We start from the raw sequence: 17,151 nt of genomic DNA, 5'->3' as shown, positions 1-17,151 counted from the left end.
TTGTGGTTGCAAGATTTTGTTATTTTAGATAAGCAGAATTTATATAGAAAACACTCTTTGCTTCAGATACTACGGCATTAGCAATGTTAAGAATACAATGAATCAAAATTCTAATGTAAGCAAACTGTGAAGAATCCTTTCTTGCAAGGGACTTACAAAGGACAGGGACAGAGGTACAAATGACAGCCACTTGGACAGGAGCTGATTTCTACAAAGTTAGATAAACATTTAACGAGTGGTTTTTGTATCTTCCATAACCATTTCCATCATAAAAGTATGAAAATGTGAAAAAAAAAAAGAAGTAACAAAATGAGGAAATGAGCCAGTGTTTTTGTGGCCTTCATAGAGAAACTTTTTCTCTTGGAATGCATGGGGAGATGGCATGACATGAAGAAATTAAAGTCATGGGATTCTGAATGAGACAAATCTAAATTCAACAGCTAGTTCTGCATTTTGCTAGTTATACAGACTAACCTTTCTAAGTCATAGTTTCATCATCTGTCAAGCAGGGATAGTTTTATCTATTTCCAAACATTGTTCCATGAGAAAATACATGTATAACATTTAAGTCAAAGCTGGCAAAGAGCACTCAATACCTTATTATCTTTCTAAGACATTACATATGAGCACTATAATGACACAGATAACCCCATAGTGGCGCAGATCTAACCAAGAAGAAGTAAAAACTTTCCCATAGCAGTGTTATTCTTCTCCTCAAATTGACTCCACTTGCTACTTTTACACAGAGACGCTCAAGAGTAAAATATGTGAACAAAACAAGAAAGAAAGGCATAGCATTTTCAAGTTAGCAAGATAGAATTATGAAAGAAATTTTAAAATTCTAATATTAAAATCCTAAGTCTACACATGCAGATTTTTAGTTATACTTAAAAGTATGCAGATTTTCAATTATATATGAAGGGTTAAAAAAATAGAAAGGAACTGTTTCAGTCTAAAAATTGTCTTAAATAAGAGCAAAATTATCTCAAATAAGAGAAAACCGGGAATCAGCATAAAGCAATTGTTTAATGAGCTTAGACAGAAACATCCATATCCTTGCAAGGTCTCATTTTCAAAAATATTTTCGAGTGAGATATCATGATAACTATTAAGCTGCTTTTTATGAAAAGGTTCAAAAGAAAACAGAATAATCTTCTATGAGCAACATTCCAAAGTAGAGTGCTAACTCTCTGAAGGAAAAGACCAGAATATTCGCTTTGATCAAAGTTTGGCCAGTTCAGTGGTAGCGCTCAATGAGCCCCTGCAAATGTCACAGCATGGAACTATTTGGTCCTAGTCCAGTTACTCCCAATGAAAGAAGAATAATAAGGAAGTCTCAGAAATCCAAAGCTCTGCTTGGCAAAAAACTACATGGGGAGTGAGGCTACCTTAATACCCTTTTCTTCCAGATGGACAGAAAGTGGCTACTGACAATGAGAACAATAGAGGAAGTAGGAGATGGCCTACATATACTGGCAGGTCTTGGTTTGAGCATGCAAGCTCTGCATAATTAAACAAAAAAACAACAAGCCCAATAAATGCAAAATCCTTATGTAAGGCCAATATGTTAAGGTAGTTTCTGTCAAGACAAGAAAGATTCATGTTTTAGATTACTTGAAGACATTTATCATAAATGGTCATTAAAAATGCTGCCTCAAGTTGAAGGATATCTTGAGTTTATTTTAATAACAATTCCTAACTTGTTGCTAAATGAAAAGAAAATACTATGCACAAGGAAGGATTACCAATCGAAAAAGTTAACAGAGAAAGACAGTAAGCTGTAGGAGAAAAACTGAATAGAAGTTACAGAAGGATCTGGTTTCTATCTTACTAAGTTTTAGATAATTTAGACATATTTTAGACAATTTAGCCCTTCTTGGGCATTTTAGAAGCCTACATAAATATGCATACATACTCCAAAATATCTGTAAATATGTTTTATAAAATGGCCTTATCACTTAACATTGATCTTAACAATCTATTCACGTAGGACCTTTCTATTTACCTGACCTCAATGGCTGCACGATATTTAGGGTACAACAATTTATTAAATATTTGCTTACTAGTATACATTTAGACTCTTGCATTATTTTTTGCTCTTACAAACAGTACTTCAGTGATACTTCTACTTACAGCTTTGGGTACATGTGTGAGTACTTTGTTGGATAGACACATCAAAGTAGAATTGTTGGTCAGAGGCTCAAAGAACTTATTAGATATTTGGATTTTGGTAGATTTTGGTATATCAAGTTACCCTCCAAAAATGTTGGAAATTTTAACTACCAGTAGTTAAAAATGCTTCCTTCTTTGTACACTTGTTAAATTTTAATTTTTTGCCAGCCTGATAGGTGAGATGAGGGGTCGAATTTTCATTTAGTCTACATTTCCAAAGGGTGAATTTGAATACCATTAATTGGCTATTTAGAATTCCTCTTCTGTAAACTGTATTCATATCCTTTGCCAGTTAAAAAAAAAACTTAAGTTTTCATTTCTTGCTGATTTATACGACCTCTCATATACTGCACATGTTAAATTTATGTTGTAAATGTTTTCCAACCTCTCTGTATGTAGTTCACAGTTGTGTTAAATGCACTAATGTCTGCAAAAGTGCTATATTAATACATATTAGTTACAGTAACTCACAAATGTTTGATGAATGATAACTGGATTTAAAAATGAGGTGTTCTTTGATTTATTCATTAGATTCTTCTGTGCTTGACATTTACTTGTCCTTCATAAGGGAAAGATGAGAGATTTTATTTGGAGAAGAGCAGGTTTTCCCTCAATTAAATTGCCCAGTTAACTTTAGTTTTTATTTTAAGAAGGCTCCATGCCCAATGTGGGGTTTGAACTAATCACCCTGAGATTATGAGTCACATGCACTACCACCGAACCAGCCAAGTGCCGCTGTCATGGTTCTACCTAGTATGATTTCATATAATATTATATCATATTTCAGAGTAGAGTACACTTGTCATCAGTCATGTATTGTTTGAAGACAAGGACCAATGGCATTTACTTTTATATCACCTACAGCCTGGCATGATCCTTTGTAAACAGTGTACACTCAGCTTATGTAACGCAAAATTAATAATAATAATAATAAAAATATTTACATTTAGGCTTCTCAAATCCAAACATGCTTAGTAAAAAAATGAATAAAATTAAAAGGGGGTTAAAATAGAATTTAAAACTCCCCATCTATTTTTTTTATTGATTCAGAATGATCAACAATAGGCAAATCAAATCTTGTGATTGACCTCTAGCTTTCCCACCTAAACTAGCTAGAGACTCAGACAAGAGCAGACATGAAAGACAGGGGGATTTGATCTAGCATAAAGCAAGCTGTAGGTGAATTCTGTATTAAATACTAGGTAATGAAATCACCTGAACTGGTCTTAAAAGAAGCCTGCAATTGGAGAGTGGTGANTTTAATTTCTAGGAGAGAGAGAGAGAGACAGCGTGAGCAGGGGAGGGTCAGAGAGAGAGGGAGTCACAGACTGAAACCGGCTCCAGGCTCTGAGCTGGCTGTCAGCACAGAGCCCGACGCGGGGCTCGAAACCACGAACCGCGAGATCATGACCCGAGCGAAAGTCCGACGCTTAACCAACTAAGCCACCCGGGCGCCCCTGTATTTTTTTTTTAAAACCAAACTATCAGGAGCTACAGGAGAGGATAATAAAGTTGGCAAGCCCAGTAGGCTTTTATTTTCAATCTTTAGAATCTTAGATTCCCACCACATTGTGCCCTGATTCATGAACTTTTCTTTTCTTTCCTGCTTGTGCTTTGTACTTCCAAATGAAAAAGCAAGATTCCCAAAATAATACTGAAAAGACCACGGTTGTTCTTAGAGCAAAGTCAATGGAAGTGAACAAAGAGGACAGACTTTCTTCTCCATTTTCCTCATCACTCAAGTCCCTGCAACATTTAAAGCCAGTTCATAGTGGATTATTCAAATCATTCATTTATTTATTCAACAAAATACCAAGAACTATATTAGGCACTTGATATACAAAGATCAAAAGATACACTTTCTTACTCTCCCAAATATACAGTCTAATGCAAGTTACAGAATACAGAGAAAAACAAAAACGATGGTTTATACTGATGGCTTGTCCTGGGTGCAATTTAAGTGAATGTTTTATTATGTCCTCTTAGTGAGTACTACATACTCTACTACTCCTTTTGTTTTTTACTTATTTTTAAAAAATGTTTATTTTTGAGAGAGACAGAGCGTGAGTGGGGGAGAGGCAGAGAGACAGGGAGATAGAATCTGAAGCAGGCTCCAGATCAGAGCCAATGCAGCACAGAGCCCAATGCAGAGCTTGACGCCACGAACTGTGAGATCATGAGCTGAGCAAAGTCGGACGCTTAACCAGCTGGGCCACCAAGACACCCCTCTACTACTCTTTTTAATGTTTCTATATTAAATGCATAAATGAACTTTGGCTCAAATCTGTCAGTTTCTGAGGAGACTATTCAATGTGGCCACAACTACAGAAAATAAATATTTGTTAAAAAAGGTAAAAACAGGAAGGGGATGCGTTACATGACAGGCAAGTCTGAAGGGATCAGAGAAGAGGCACAAAAGAGATAAGGTGAGGAAATGTGGACACAAATCTATCTCTACGCAAGGTGTTACCAAAGTAAAAAAGCATGACTATTCTCAACACAGGTAAAATGGTAGCCTCATTCCAACTTGGCCTTTTTTTTTTTTTTTTTTTTTAAGCTATATCAGTAAATAAACAGATGCAAAGATAGGCTGGAATGATATATATTCATGAGGAGGGTACATGGAGATGGAAATCCCGCAAGACTGCTAGATCACTTCTTCATATATTAGGTTGGTAAAGTTATGTTTAATTATAAGCACCTTTGGCATCTTCTGAAATTTTTCTCCCTTTCCTCTTCCCATCCTTTCTTGATAGTCTCTTCAGTTTTTCCAGATACATATCCACCAAACCTGACTTTGTGATCAATGCTTGGCTTTTCTTCAAGTTTCTGAAACATCCGTGATAAAGGCCCAGCTGTGGAGGAAGACACCTTATGTGTCCTCTGCCTTCCCTTGACCGTATCTTCATGGTTGTTCTCCCTAAGGCACTAGTTCTAAGGCCAGCTGGAGAACCAGGACGGGAGGTGTGTAAAGTGTCAGCAGTCAGATCGGGCCAGTACCTCTCCTAGTGTTCCACTTGTGAGATAAGCAGTCAAGAAGATTGTAACAGTTAATGAAGAAAAAGGATGGATTTTTCCTTCTTTATAGCAAAAGAATCACAAAATGTTCTTTATGAAAATCTTTGCTCCCTTGCTTGTAATTTAATCAACAAAAACCAAATAAGGTCTCTAAGCTACATATACAGCAGGACTTTCATTTTCTGGAAAATAAGCTACAAAGTTAAAAGCTCTAGACTTTTGGGTAGGAAGCCAAGGCAAAAAAAAAAAAAAAAAAAAAAAAAAAAAAAAAAAAGCAGACACCCATCTGCACCAAAGGCCAACAAAGACTATTTTTTTATTTACTTTTTTAATGTTTATTTATTTTTGAGAGAGAGAGGGAGACAAAGTGTGAGTGGGGAGAGGCAGAGGGAGGGAGACACAGAATCCGAAGCAGGCTCCAGGCTCTGAGCTGTCAGCCCAGAGCCCGATGTGGGGCTCGAACTCAGGAACTGTGAGATCATGATCTGAGCCGAAGTCAGGCGCTCAACTCCCTGAGCCACCCAGGCGCCCCATATTTCTTACAAAGTCTGGCTTAGAGGTTGTCTAGTAGCATAACTAAAGATCAGAAATGTCATCCTTCCTCTTAATCTACTTTAAGTAGGTGCAACTAGCTATTTTCATCACAGAGTTTAACTTCATTGGAGGTAGGTAGCCCTATAGTCTTAGGTTCCTGTAAAATTCTGAGAACCTAAAGTTTGAATTAAAATTTGTTAAATGTGTTAAAAGGATGGAAAACTCACTTTTGTTTTTGTCATATATTCACTAGATTGAAAGAATTCTTTTTTTTTTTTTAATGTTTATTTTTGAGAGATAATGTGAGCAGGGGAGGGGCACAGAGAGAGGGAGACACAGAATCCATTTCCGAGGTGTCAGCAGAAAGCCCGATGCAGGGCTTGAACTCACGAACTGTGAGATCATGACCTAAGCTAAAGTCAGACCCTTAACCAACTGAGCCACCCAGGCACCCCAAAAGAATATTAATAATTAAGCAATCAAGTAGTATCTGATTTAGACACTGATCAACCCTTTCTGTCCAGAATGGAACTAAATATTTCACCAAGTCATTCTTAGAGTGAAATACTGCTTTTCATTCTCTGAAGCCTTATTATGGGGGAAAGAGGAGGGAACAATAGGTAAAATTCTTGAGTATGGTGTAGAAGATATGCAGTGGTTGGCTTTAGTCTATTCCCTTCACATCCATTTCCTATTGCTGAGAATCCTTACTTAGGGAAGGTAGGAAAGGAAGGAGAACAGATATGAGATCTCCCTGCTTCAGCAGCAAAGTGCTACTTACACTTGATTTATATAAATAAAACTAGTGTTCTATGACTGGAGAGTTATTATTGCTTTGTATTATATTCCTTTGTTACCAGTTTGTCCTTTTTCTCTTGAGAGCCTCTATTTTCTATATTTACTTAATCTGTTCACATTGATCTCCCACTTTTTCTCCGCATTATCTATGGATTCTCATGGTCATGGTTTGCTCCACTGGTAGAATTAAGGGCTAACGTGGATGCTGGGTCCTGAAGAATGTCAGAAAAAAGTAAAAACAGTGGAGATGATGAATGCACTCAGTCTTATTTTTCATCAAACATTAGAGAGAATATTCATGTTTAGAGACTACTTTATGTCCACACACAGGCATATCTTTATCACAGGCATGAGATTTTACATGTATTGTATGTATTCCATATATGTGAAATACATACACACTAGTTTATGGGAAACATTTCAAATCATGTCTTATATCAAAGGGGCTGTCATTTTTTGAAATTTGCCATTCACACACTCATCATGCTAAAATTTCTTGAAGCAGGATAGCACAGTGAAAAAAAGAATATAACAATGAAGATTACAAGGATATTGGTACCAGATGAGGTTGACATAGATATTAAGGAAGCTTTCTAAAAAAAGTTCGAAGTTCCATTAGACTGGGGTTCTTGGAAAGTTTTTCTTTGAAAACCAAGTTTAAATCTACAGGATTAGAATTATATTCCCTTCCACATGTCTTCAATCACTCTACCTGGTTCTACAGAGAAAATATCACTCACAATTTACTGGCTTTCTGCAGATATGGAAGACATGTCTATAACTGGGTAATAAATAAATAAAATAAATAAATAAAAAGTGCATACTATAAGAATGATACCATTAACAAAAATTAGGATGTGGAAGAGAGAAGTTTGAAAGAGGAAGAGATGCACTAATTTCCACATATTTTAAAGTGAGGGGACAGCACATACTGCCTACAGCTAGTATTTTAAGAAACCTAGTCTATCTGTATTACTGGAAGTCATAGAGGTGATCTTTACAACTAACAATACAAACTGATCATCGTGATAAGACAAGAAGGGAGAATGGAGGACAGCATTACTTTTCATTGTGTGCCATTCCATTTGACTCTGAATTTATTTTTCTTTCTTTTCTACCCTTATTTATTACAGATGGACAAGAGATTTAGGGGACTGGGTGGAAGGTCTGTAATTCTGGGACATTTTTAACTTGTTTGCTCCACGGTACGACAGCACTGTGTTTATCCAATTGGACTGGCTCTCTGAATTGTGTGAGTCCTCTAACGCAGTGTGCTCTCGCACCTGCAGTGCCTCTCCCTGCTCTAGGGTCAAATGGATGCCTAACCTATGCTATCTGCTGCAGACGAGGAGTTTCAGCTCTGGGGGAGGTGAGACAATCATGTCTGAAACAGAGCACGGACTTTATTTTCATTTTCCAGTTACTAGATAGATTGATTTTTGCAATCTTTACAACAGTCTACATACATGAGTCAAAGGTCTTGAGATTAGAGGTGTTTCGAAGATTTCATCTGACCAAGAAACATCACTTTAAAGATGACAAATTTACACAACCTAGCCACCCTCCACGAAAGGGAACTATGTTCTCTCATCAGTAGTATGACCAACTAGGATTATAACATGATGACAAATAATACAGTTTTTTTTTTTTTTTTNTTTTAGGTTTCCTTGATGGGACTGTAATTTGCAAATAACTTGATAATTCAGTACAAAGAAAGTCATTTCTTTCTTGGTATTGCCTGACTTTGAGTACTTTTATCTGGGACCTTTCTTTTTGAAAGAGAGCTAACTGTTTGAGTGTGCCTGTCCTGTCGATAGTAGTTTCTGCTGAGTAAGATCAGTTAACATTGTTTTATTTCTGTCTGTACCTGTTCACCATGGTAAAGACCCATGTTGGTAGTGACAGATACAATTTAGTGCAGTTACACAGTTTGGTCTGATTGGTCTCATGAAGTAGTAGTGTTTCTCAAGCATATGTCTGAGGCAAATGTTGGGGTTCTTTAAGCATTCACATATTACAATAAAGTTCAATGGAAACAGCACCTATGCTGTGGGAAATCTTACAAGTGCACTAGGCCACCAAAATATCATTGTGTCCCTTTAAACACTTTGCATAAGGATTTCAAAGGTAGATTAGCAACTGCTTTAAAAAAGTTGAAAATCTGGGGGCTCCTGGGTGGCTTAGTGGGTTAAGTATCCGACTCTGGCCCAGGTCACAATCTCACAGTTCATGAGTTTGAGCCCCGTGTTGGGCTCTCTATTGTCAGCACAGAGCCTGCTTCAGATCCTCCTCGGTCCTCCTCTCTCTCTGCCCCTACCCTGCTCATGCTCTCCCTCCCTCTCAAAAATAAACATTAAAAAAAAAGTTAACAATTTTGTTGTATCCAAAGGCTTTTCAGGATATTATATGTAAATACTATTCAATTGTTTATGTCCATCTGTCTGTCCATCCATGACACTATCCAACTACATACTCAGTACCTGTTACATACAGGCATTGTTCGAGATGCTGGGGATATAGTAGTGAATAAAACAAAGTCCCCACCTCATGAAAAATGTCCTTTACACATTTTAAAGCATATACCCTCCAAAGTGCAAGTTTTTCAGAACTTGCAAGTAATTTCATTAAGAGAACTTATAGTTTGTATCTTAGAAGTCTCTATTGTGTGCTTGATGTTTATAAGCTATTGCTAACTTTAACATGAGATTCACAGTTCAGAATCACAAGTGCTAATTTGGCCAGTAAATATAAATTGTTTTTTGTGATCATAATTGTACTTTGTCATGACATTTTCTAACAAAAATACACAAATACATTCTAAAATTACCAGTTAATATTGATATGCAAGTCTCTTATATAAAAATATTAGGTAAGTATATGGAAATATAATTGCTTGTGGATTATATTCATCAAATTATTTTAGGATCAGTCAGAAACCTGGAATCAGTTTTTTCTCATCCAGATGTTTAATTACATTTAGGAAGTATAAGACAGATTTCACAAATCACCCTTGAATCAACTGAACAAAAACTCAAAAAAGAAAAGGGGTGCCTGGGTGGCTCAGTGGATTAACCGTCCTAACTCTTGATTTCGGCTCAGGTCATGATCTTACAGTCCTGGGGATCAAGCCCCATGTCAGGTGTTGGGCTCTGTGTTGGGTGTGGAGCCTGCTTCAGATTCTCCTTCCCTGTGACCCTCCCCAACTCACACCTGCTCTCTCTCCCTCTCAAAAAAGAAAAGAGAAAAGAAAAGGAACAACAGAATTCTACACATACAGTCTCACACATGGTATTGCTAAAATTCTCTGGGAATCTGAATGTAGAAATATAGTTATTTTGGTTTTCTCTGCAAAGAGGCTGTGTAAAGACATCTCTGTTATCAATGAATTTACTTGTTAAGAATGCAGATTCCTGGACCAGATTCCAGATCTAATGAGTTAAAATTTCAAGGGGAATGGGGCAGGATAAAAACATCTTTCTTTTAAGAAGCAGGCCAGTTATTAGACACTCAAATGTCTGAGAAGATGCGCCTGTGCAGGATGGTGGGAAGGCTCTTTCACTGTGACTAAACCCATGTAGTGTATTTTCTCCTGGGCAGAAACTTCTTATGACCTAAGAACCCTGTCCATCATATGGACAGGATTTCCACTGACCAAAATGCTTTGTATGAAACCTCTCCAAACTTAGAACACAGGAACATGCCACGTGGGGCATATGTTCTGCCAGGAAGCCTACTTCACATCCAAAATGCCTGGCAGTTGTCAGAACTTGCAAGGGGAATTTTGTTTACTTTGTGAAATGTCCAGTAGGTTCCAAGGGTCATTCAGGAATACTGTCACACAGCCATTAGGGTAGATACAGTCTTTAACTTAAGTGCATCCACTAAAGGAAACACTGATTCAGTTTATTTCTCTGTCCACCAAACAGATTCCTTATACTGTGAAATACCAGTAGGAAAAAAGTCATATTATTTAATATTTTTTGTTTTCCAAATATCGTTTATCCAAGACCAGCTATATGATTAAGCATTATGTATGATACATTGTCTGCTCTGTTTGAGAGTCTGGACATGAATAGAGTGAAATAAACATTTCAAATACAAAAATTTCAATGAAATAAAAAAATACTTCTCAGCATTGTTTAATAAAGGCCAGAGATTTGATAATCCACAATAAAAAAATGCCTAGGTTTAGCAATGGTTGGATGTAATATTTACAAAATTTCAGAATAATGCCATAATCATTTACGTAGCCATCTTTATTTTATATATGTTACAATAGATGATGTGACTATTTAGTAGGGTGGTTTCAGATGCAGTGAGTCTGAGGAAACAATAGGCAGATGCTTCAAAGAGAAGGTGGCAGACAGTAGGGTAGAGATGTGACAACAGTCAGAAAAGGGGGCAGGGAGCAGAAGGCAGAAGTGGCAGACACAAATGGTGACAGAAAAGGCAGTGAGAAGCAGAAGGAAATGTGGCAAGAAGCAAAACCTACAAGCATAACAGGTCCAATATACAGTCATGTGTTGAACAAGAAGAGAATACAAGTCTTTATGCATCTATGATAAAAGATAAATTAACTTTAGTAAATTCTGTAATCTTATAACTTTTTATAAGATGCTTCAATTAATTCGTGTGTTCATCAGTACCTAGCTAAGAAAGGAAGACGTCAGAGCATAATAAACAGCATTTGTACACTGATCTTCCTGTCCCAACAGGACAGCAAATGTAACGGCCTTGATCCCTCTCCTGTGTATCTAGGAAAGGTGCCATAATACGAACAGGTGTTTGGGTTTGATGGGCTCAATGACTCGGTTTCATAGAGGCCGTGATGTTTACTGGTAGCTACAGCAATCGCTTCCTCAACTTCACGGCATGAAGCCTGACACAGCACTTCTTTCTCACACTCATTCTTTATACTGTGACAAATGCTTTTATCTAAGGGTGGACAGCCCTTCTTAGCCATGAACACCATCTGTGGTCTTGGGATGCCTAAGGCCACAGGTAGAATTAGAAGAGAAAGAAGGGCTAAGAAAGACTATTTTTAAGGGAAGAAGGAAAAGGAAACTGTAGGATTGGGAAGAAAGGGAGAGAGGGAACCTGGGAAGAAAGCAGTTCTTTGGGAGGGGAGGGTCAGGTCTAACCATGAAATGCCTCAGGGCTGGTCAGCAGACTGCAGCATAGACTACCTTCCTCTTCACTCAGTAACCCTTTGGCATTTGGTTTAAAAATACACATTTATCCAGGGGATTCACAAGGATCAGGGATACATGACGCCTTTAAGTCATGATCCTCTCATCACTCGCTCTGGTCCATTCTGTTAACTCCCATACTGCTCTGCGTTCTCTCCCACTCCCCACCCTTCCTTGTCTCTTTCTACTCCCAAACTCTGGTGGTTCCCCAGGAATGCGTGCTTTATGGTCAACAAACTCTTCTACACTTTTAACCTTTTGTGGACATGTTGCTCCCCATTTCCTTGCGTTAATTAGAACCCAGCTGTCCTCTGAGCACACCCCTCTCCCAGCAGGCCTCCTGATGCAGACAGCCACTCTTCCATATTCTTTGCACTATGAGCATTGGTATCCTCTGGTCCCGGATGCAGGTTTCAGGTCATTATTTCTCATTTTTGTAAAAATTTCCACTCTTTTGGGCCTCATGAGGCCCAGTTGCTGCCATCATTTACTGAACACTATCTCTCATTCACGAAAGGATTCTGGTGCCTATCTCAAAATCGTTAAATCTATACCTCAGCTGACGATAGGGTACACAGTCCACGTGGACAACCCTTCAACATTGAAGCCTTACACTGCATCTTTTGGCACCTTTTCTCCTCACTTGCGTCACTCACTTCTGCAGCCACATCTGGAGTACTGAATACCTCTCCTTTCTGAAATGACTATAATATCCCATCCACTGACAAGTACCCTTATAGCTTGTTTGCTCAGTAGTAGCCCAACCTCTCTGTTATGTAATTCCAATGGGATCTCCTTTCTCTTTTTATGTCAACACTGTCTCTTCAAGAAACTTACACTGCAGATTATCCCTTCTGTCTCTTCAAACTATCCTTCTTTGCCAGAGATTAAACATACTCAAGAACCTTTATCTTAAAAAAAACCCAAAACCCTAAAACAAAACAACCCCCCTCCTGCCACAAACCCCCTTTCTGCACTTTGTATCTCCTGTTGGTTACAATTCTCTTTTCTACTTCAAAGCTAAATTTATTATAAAATATCTGGGCATTTTCTTTATTACTCATTTCTTATTCACTCCTCATTCCCTCCCAATCTGCTTTCTGCCTCTACATTTCCAGGGAAAGAGCTCTTTCTGAAGTTATCAATGACCTTCATCAGCCAAAATGGTCCCCAGTGTAGTTGAGCCACCTCCAACATCACCGATACAGCTGATAACTGCCTCGTGACTGAAGTAGTTCTTCTGTGGCTTCTGTTGACAGCACACTCTCCTCAGCTGCCTGTGTCCCTAGGGGTTCCTGGTCTCCTTTCCACTCCTCCCCTTTTATTCTACCTTTAAAGAGCCCTAGAGGGGCGCCTGGGTGGCTCAGTCAGTTAAGCATCTGACTTCCACTCAGGTCATGACCTCCCAGTCTGTGGTTTCGAGTCCCGCGTGACACTCAGTGCTGACAGCTCAGAGCCTGGATCCTGCTTCAGATTCTGCGTCTCCCTCTCTTTCTGCCCCTTCCCCACTCAGGCTCTCTCTCTCTCAAAAAAAATGAATAAATGTTAAAAAAAAATTTAAAGAGTCCTGGAGTCCTACAGGACCTGGTCTGAAGCTAACTTCTGTGTCTTTCCTCAGGTAATCTCATTCACTTCCATGGTTTCAAACATCACTTATGTCAGTGACTCTGAATTTTCAATCTCCTGCTCTGCACAGCAGTACTTTGCTGCACAGCTGTACTTGGGTATCTTAGACATTTCAAACACAGTAGGTTTAAATGTACCTTCTTCCAAATACCTTCTACTGGTAACTGTACTATTGTCCACCTGAGTTTTCACTTCAGAACCCAGGGGGTCACCTACGAAATCTGTTTCATCAATTCCTCCAGCATTCTGTCTTACTACTCAACCTTACTTCAAATATCTCATGACTAGATCTGCTTCTTTCTATCTCCACGACCAGAAACCGAATCAAAGCCACCATCACTATGGCTGTGGCCCCCTGAACTGGTCTCTTCAACATTTTCCCATTCCTTTCTATTCTTGCTAATCCAATTTCCACACTGCAAGGAAAGGGATCTTTTAAAGATTCAAATCTAATCATGATATTTTTCTGCTTATAACATGTAATGCCTTTCTGTTTACAAGAAAAGAAAATTCTCAAATCTTCAGATGTTCCTTCAGCATGTGGCCCCTTTTTGGTTTCCAGACTCAATTCATCCCATTGTCCCTTGTGCCATCTACGCTGTAGCTATTGAGTTCCACTGAGTTCTTTCTTGTCTCAAGAATTTCTACTTATTGTTTTTGTTTGCTTTTGTCTGCAGACTCCTCCCACTAGTTCACTTCTCTCAGCCCAGCTGGGTTAATTCATTCACCTTTAGACATCCACTCAACTGTCATTCCCTCAGGGGAGCCAGGCTTGATTTTCTTTTGTAGGACTTATCACAGTTCTAATATAGTAATTACTTGGGTACTGTCTGTGCTTTCTGCTCCAACTCAAATTCCTTCCAACACTGCCAAACTATAAAGTCCACAGGGACAGCAATCATATCTGTTTTGTTCAGGAGTGTATGATGTATCGGTGAGGCCCAGTATACTGCCTGACGCCTACCATGTATCCGATAAACATGTATGGAACGAATGAATGAATGAATGAATGAATGAATGAATGAATGAAAGGAAGTTCATTTCAACTTCGGGATTCTGTTTATCTCGTAACACTAGAGAGCAATGTGATTGGCATTTTCAGGTTTTACTCAAATAATAGTAGGAATAAACAGCAATTACATATTCTTTAATTCAACCACACTTTTCGCAGGAAAGGGAGTAGTAACACCTGCCAAACTCCTGAAAGTTTCAACCGTAGTTAATTTTCCTCAAAAAATACAATCTTTAAAAGTAAGGAGTTTTAACTCTCAACTGCTCCTTCAGGCCTATATTCCCTACTACAATCATATATTGATTTGTTCTTTGTCTAAGTTTGGTTATGGAGGAAAAAGAAAGCATGTTTAAGGAAGACAGAGAACAAAGAATTCAAGTAAAGGTTGGTCGCTAAACAGATGCTGCTTAGACAGAAAATCCAAGTATAGATCCTATTTGGATTTCAAATTCTAGTCACTTTCTTAAAATTTTGAATGAAGCATGGGAAAAATTAGGAAAATAAAGCCAAGTTTTGGCTATACCATGAAATATGAATCCATGTCAATTAAAAGTATATTATCTCCCTCTTGGGGCACCTGAGTGGCTCAGTGAGTTAAGCATCTGACTCCTGATTTTGGCTCCTGTCATGACTGAGACCCCAAGACAGGCTCCCACAATCAAGGGTCGTGGGATCAAGCCTAGCGTGGGGCTCTCCCTCTCTGCCCACCCCTCTCCCCCAAATAAGGAAATAAACATTTAAAAAAAAAAAGTGTATTATCTCTTTCTTGTGACAGCCTTAATTTTAGTAACCACTGTATTTTTTTTTCCACTTAGGAAACCTCTAATTTAACTACTAATTGTAGTAGACAAAAATATTATCAAAGGTGATGGGGAACTGAAATTCTAAGTTGTTACTTTTTTGCCACAGTGGACCTGATTATGGCTAGCCATGTCTGAAAAAGTGTTCTTGTGTTCCTCCCACACAGAACGTAAAGATGGGGAAGCTGAGGCTTTGGGGCAGTGTTCCCACAGACAGAACAGTGGTTTCCACATATTTATGGTGCTAGTCTTGTTCTGATTCTGTTGCTCTCACTGCTAGAGACTGATTCCTACTACATTGCTCTGACTATGCTTCTATATGTTCTTCACCTCCTTTACCTTCACAGGGATGTCCTCTTCCTGGCTGGCTTTCTCGGAGGTGAAGACGTAGGAGATTTCTTTGTGAGATGTGGTCTGGCGGCAGATGGCACACTTAATGGAGCTCCTGTGAGACCCCACGCTGTACTGTTCAATAATAATTGAAATGCATTCATTACAGAAACAGTGTCCACAGGTCAGTACTGCCCACTGAAAAAGAAAACACATAGAACATACTCAGTGAGATGCTATCAAAGATGCCTTCCAATCTATAAACATATTAAAAGGAGAAGGAAGTCATTTCACTTCCTAAATGTTTTAGGACATTAATATTCTCTAAGTCAAAAACGCTAAGTTGTACTCTAACTATTTTTCAGTCTGACTAGAGTAAGCTTTCACAGTCTTTAGTTCCACTCACACTAACCATGAGCATAATAGCCAGTCACCATTATTTTCTAAGTTGGTGTTCTCATTTCAGTATTTAAGAAGACTGAAAATTACTCTTAAAAAAACTTTTTAAAATGTTTATTTATTTTTGAGAGAAACAGCACGTGAGGAGGAGAAGGGCAGAGAGAGAAGGAGACACAGAATTGGAAGCAGGCTCCAGGCTCTGAGCTGTCAGCACAGAGCCCAGTGTGGGGCTTGAACCCACGAGCTATGAGATTATGACCTGAGCCAAAGTCGGATTCTTAACCATCTGAGGCACGCAGGCACACCTTTAATTATGTTTTTAGCACTGTAATAGCAGATATAATGGGAGGACTGAGAACACATTAATTTGAAGATAATATCATCATCAGTATATTCTATATAACTCATTAAATGGATTTACATCTTCACATGTTACAGTATTCATTATATTGAAAATGAGATGGGCTAGTATCTCAGATTTATTTTAAAAGCAGTTCTGGGGGACAGCTGGGCAGCTCAGTTGACTGAACATCCGAATTTGGCTCAGGTCATGTTCTCTCAGCTCATGAGTTCAAGCCCCACATCGGGCTTTCTATTGTCAGTGCAGAGGCTGCTTCAGATCCTCTGTCCCTCTCTCTTTTTCTCTCTCTCTCTGCCCCTCCCCACTTGTACTCTCTTGAAAATAAATAAAACACTTATAAAAAAAAAGCTGTTCTGGATACATAAATAAAAACAATAAATAAATAAAAAGATATTTTTGAAATCCCTTTGTCCTATTTCAAGAAAAGTACAATAATTCTGACTCTTGGAATATACCATGGAGACACCCTGTGTTTGGCAATGAGGATGCATAAGAGTATTGGTTTTAGGTGAGGTGTCAGTTCTGAAAGCTAGGCATATTAAGGAAATTATTTAACTCTTCATCCCTTGTTAACAACAATTGAGTGGTGTTATGAGTGACTAGGTCCCTAAGCACTAAGCTGTATTTTTCTAGGGTTTGGAAGTGTATGGACGTGCATGGAAAGTAGGTGTATGGCTGGACCCACCTGACGTACTTGGCAGGACAGACTAAGAAGCCCCTTAGAAAAGAATTCACACTCAAGGAAGAGAAAAATGAGGCACAGCAACTTGTTTTGAATATAATTTTTGCAAAGGGGAAGGGGCTGTTTGGGGCTTCACTGGCTGATGCTGCTCATCTCATTGTTTAGCTGCACATAGGCTCTCAAGGACTCGTGTCAGTCGTCAGGGGTTGAGGCTACAGTAAAATTAAAGA

At 38.5% G+C, this 17,151-nt stretch overlaps 1 protein-coding gene across 3 annotated transcripts in view; it reads right to left on the bottom strand.

The window, feature by feature from the left end:
* The window catches only part of SHPRH (SNF2 histone linker PHD RING helicase), an 88,899-nt gene that overhangs the window by 9,169 nt on the left and 62,579 nt on the right, over positions 1-17,151 (bottom strand). For all 3 annotated transcript variants that reach the window (XM_077776013.1, XM_077776014.1, XM_077776015.1), the window contains exon 25: positions 15,489-15,677. In XM_077776013.1, coding sequence (XP_077632139.1) covers positions 15,489-15,677 — 189 coding nt within the window. The remainder of the gene's footprint in view (positions 1-15,488; positions 15,678-17,151) is intronic.

The sequence above is a fragment of the Crocuta crocuta genome, unplaced genomic scaffold (genome assembly GCF_008692635.1).
Source record: "Crocuta crocuta isolate KB4526 unplaced genomic scaffold, BGI_CrCroc_1.0 scaffold25, whole genome shotgun sequence".
NCBI classification, from domain to species: Eukaryota; Metazoa; Chordata; class Mammalia; order Carnivora; family Hyaenidae; genus Crocuta; species Crocuta crocuta.
This window is presented reverse-complemented; position numbering and strand designations above follow the sequence as displayed.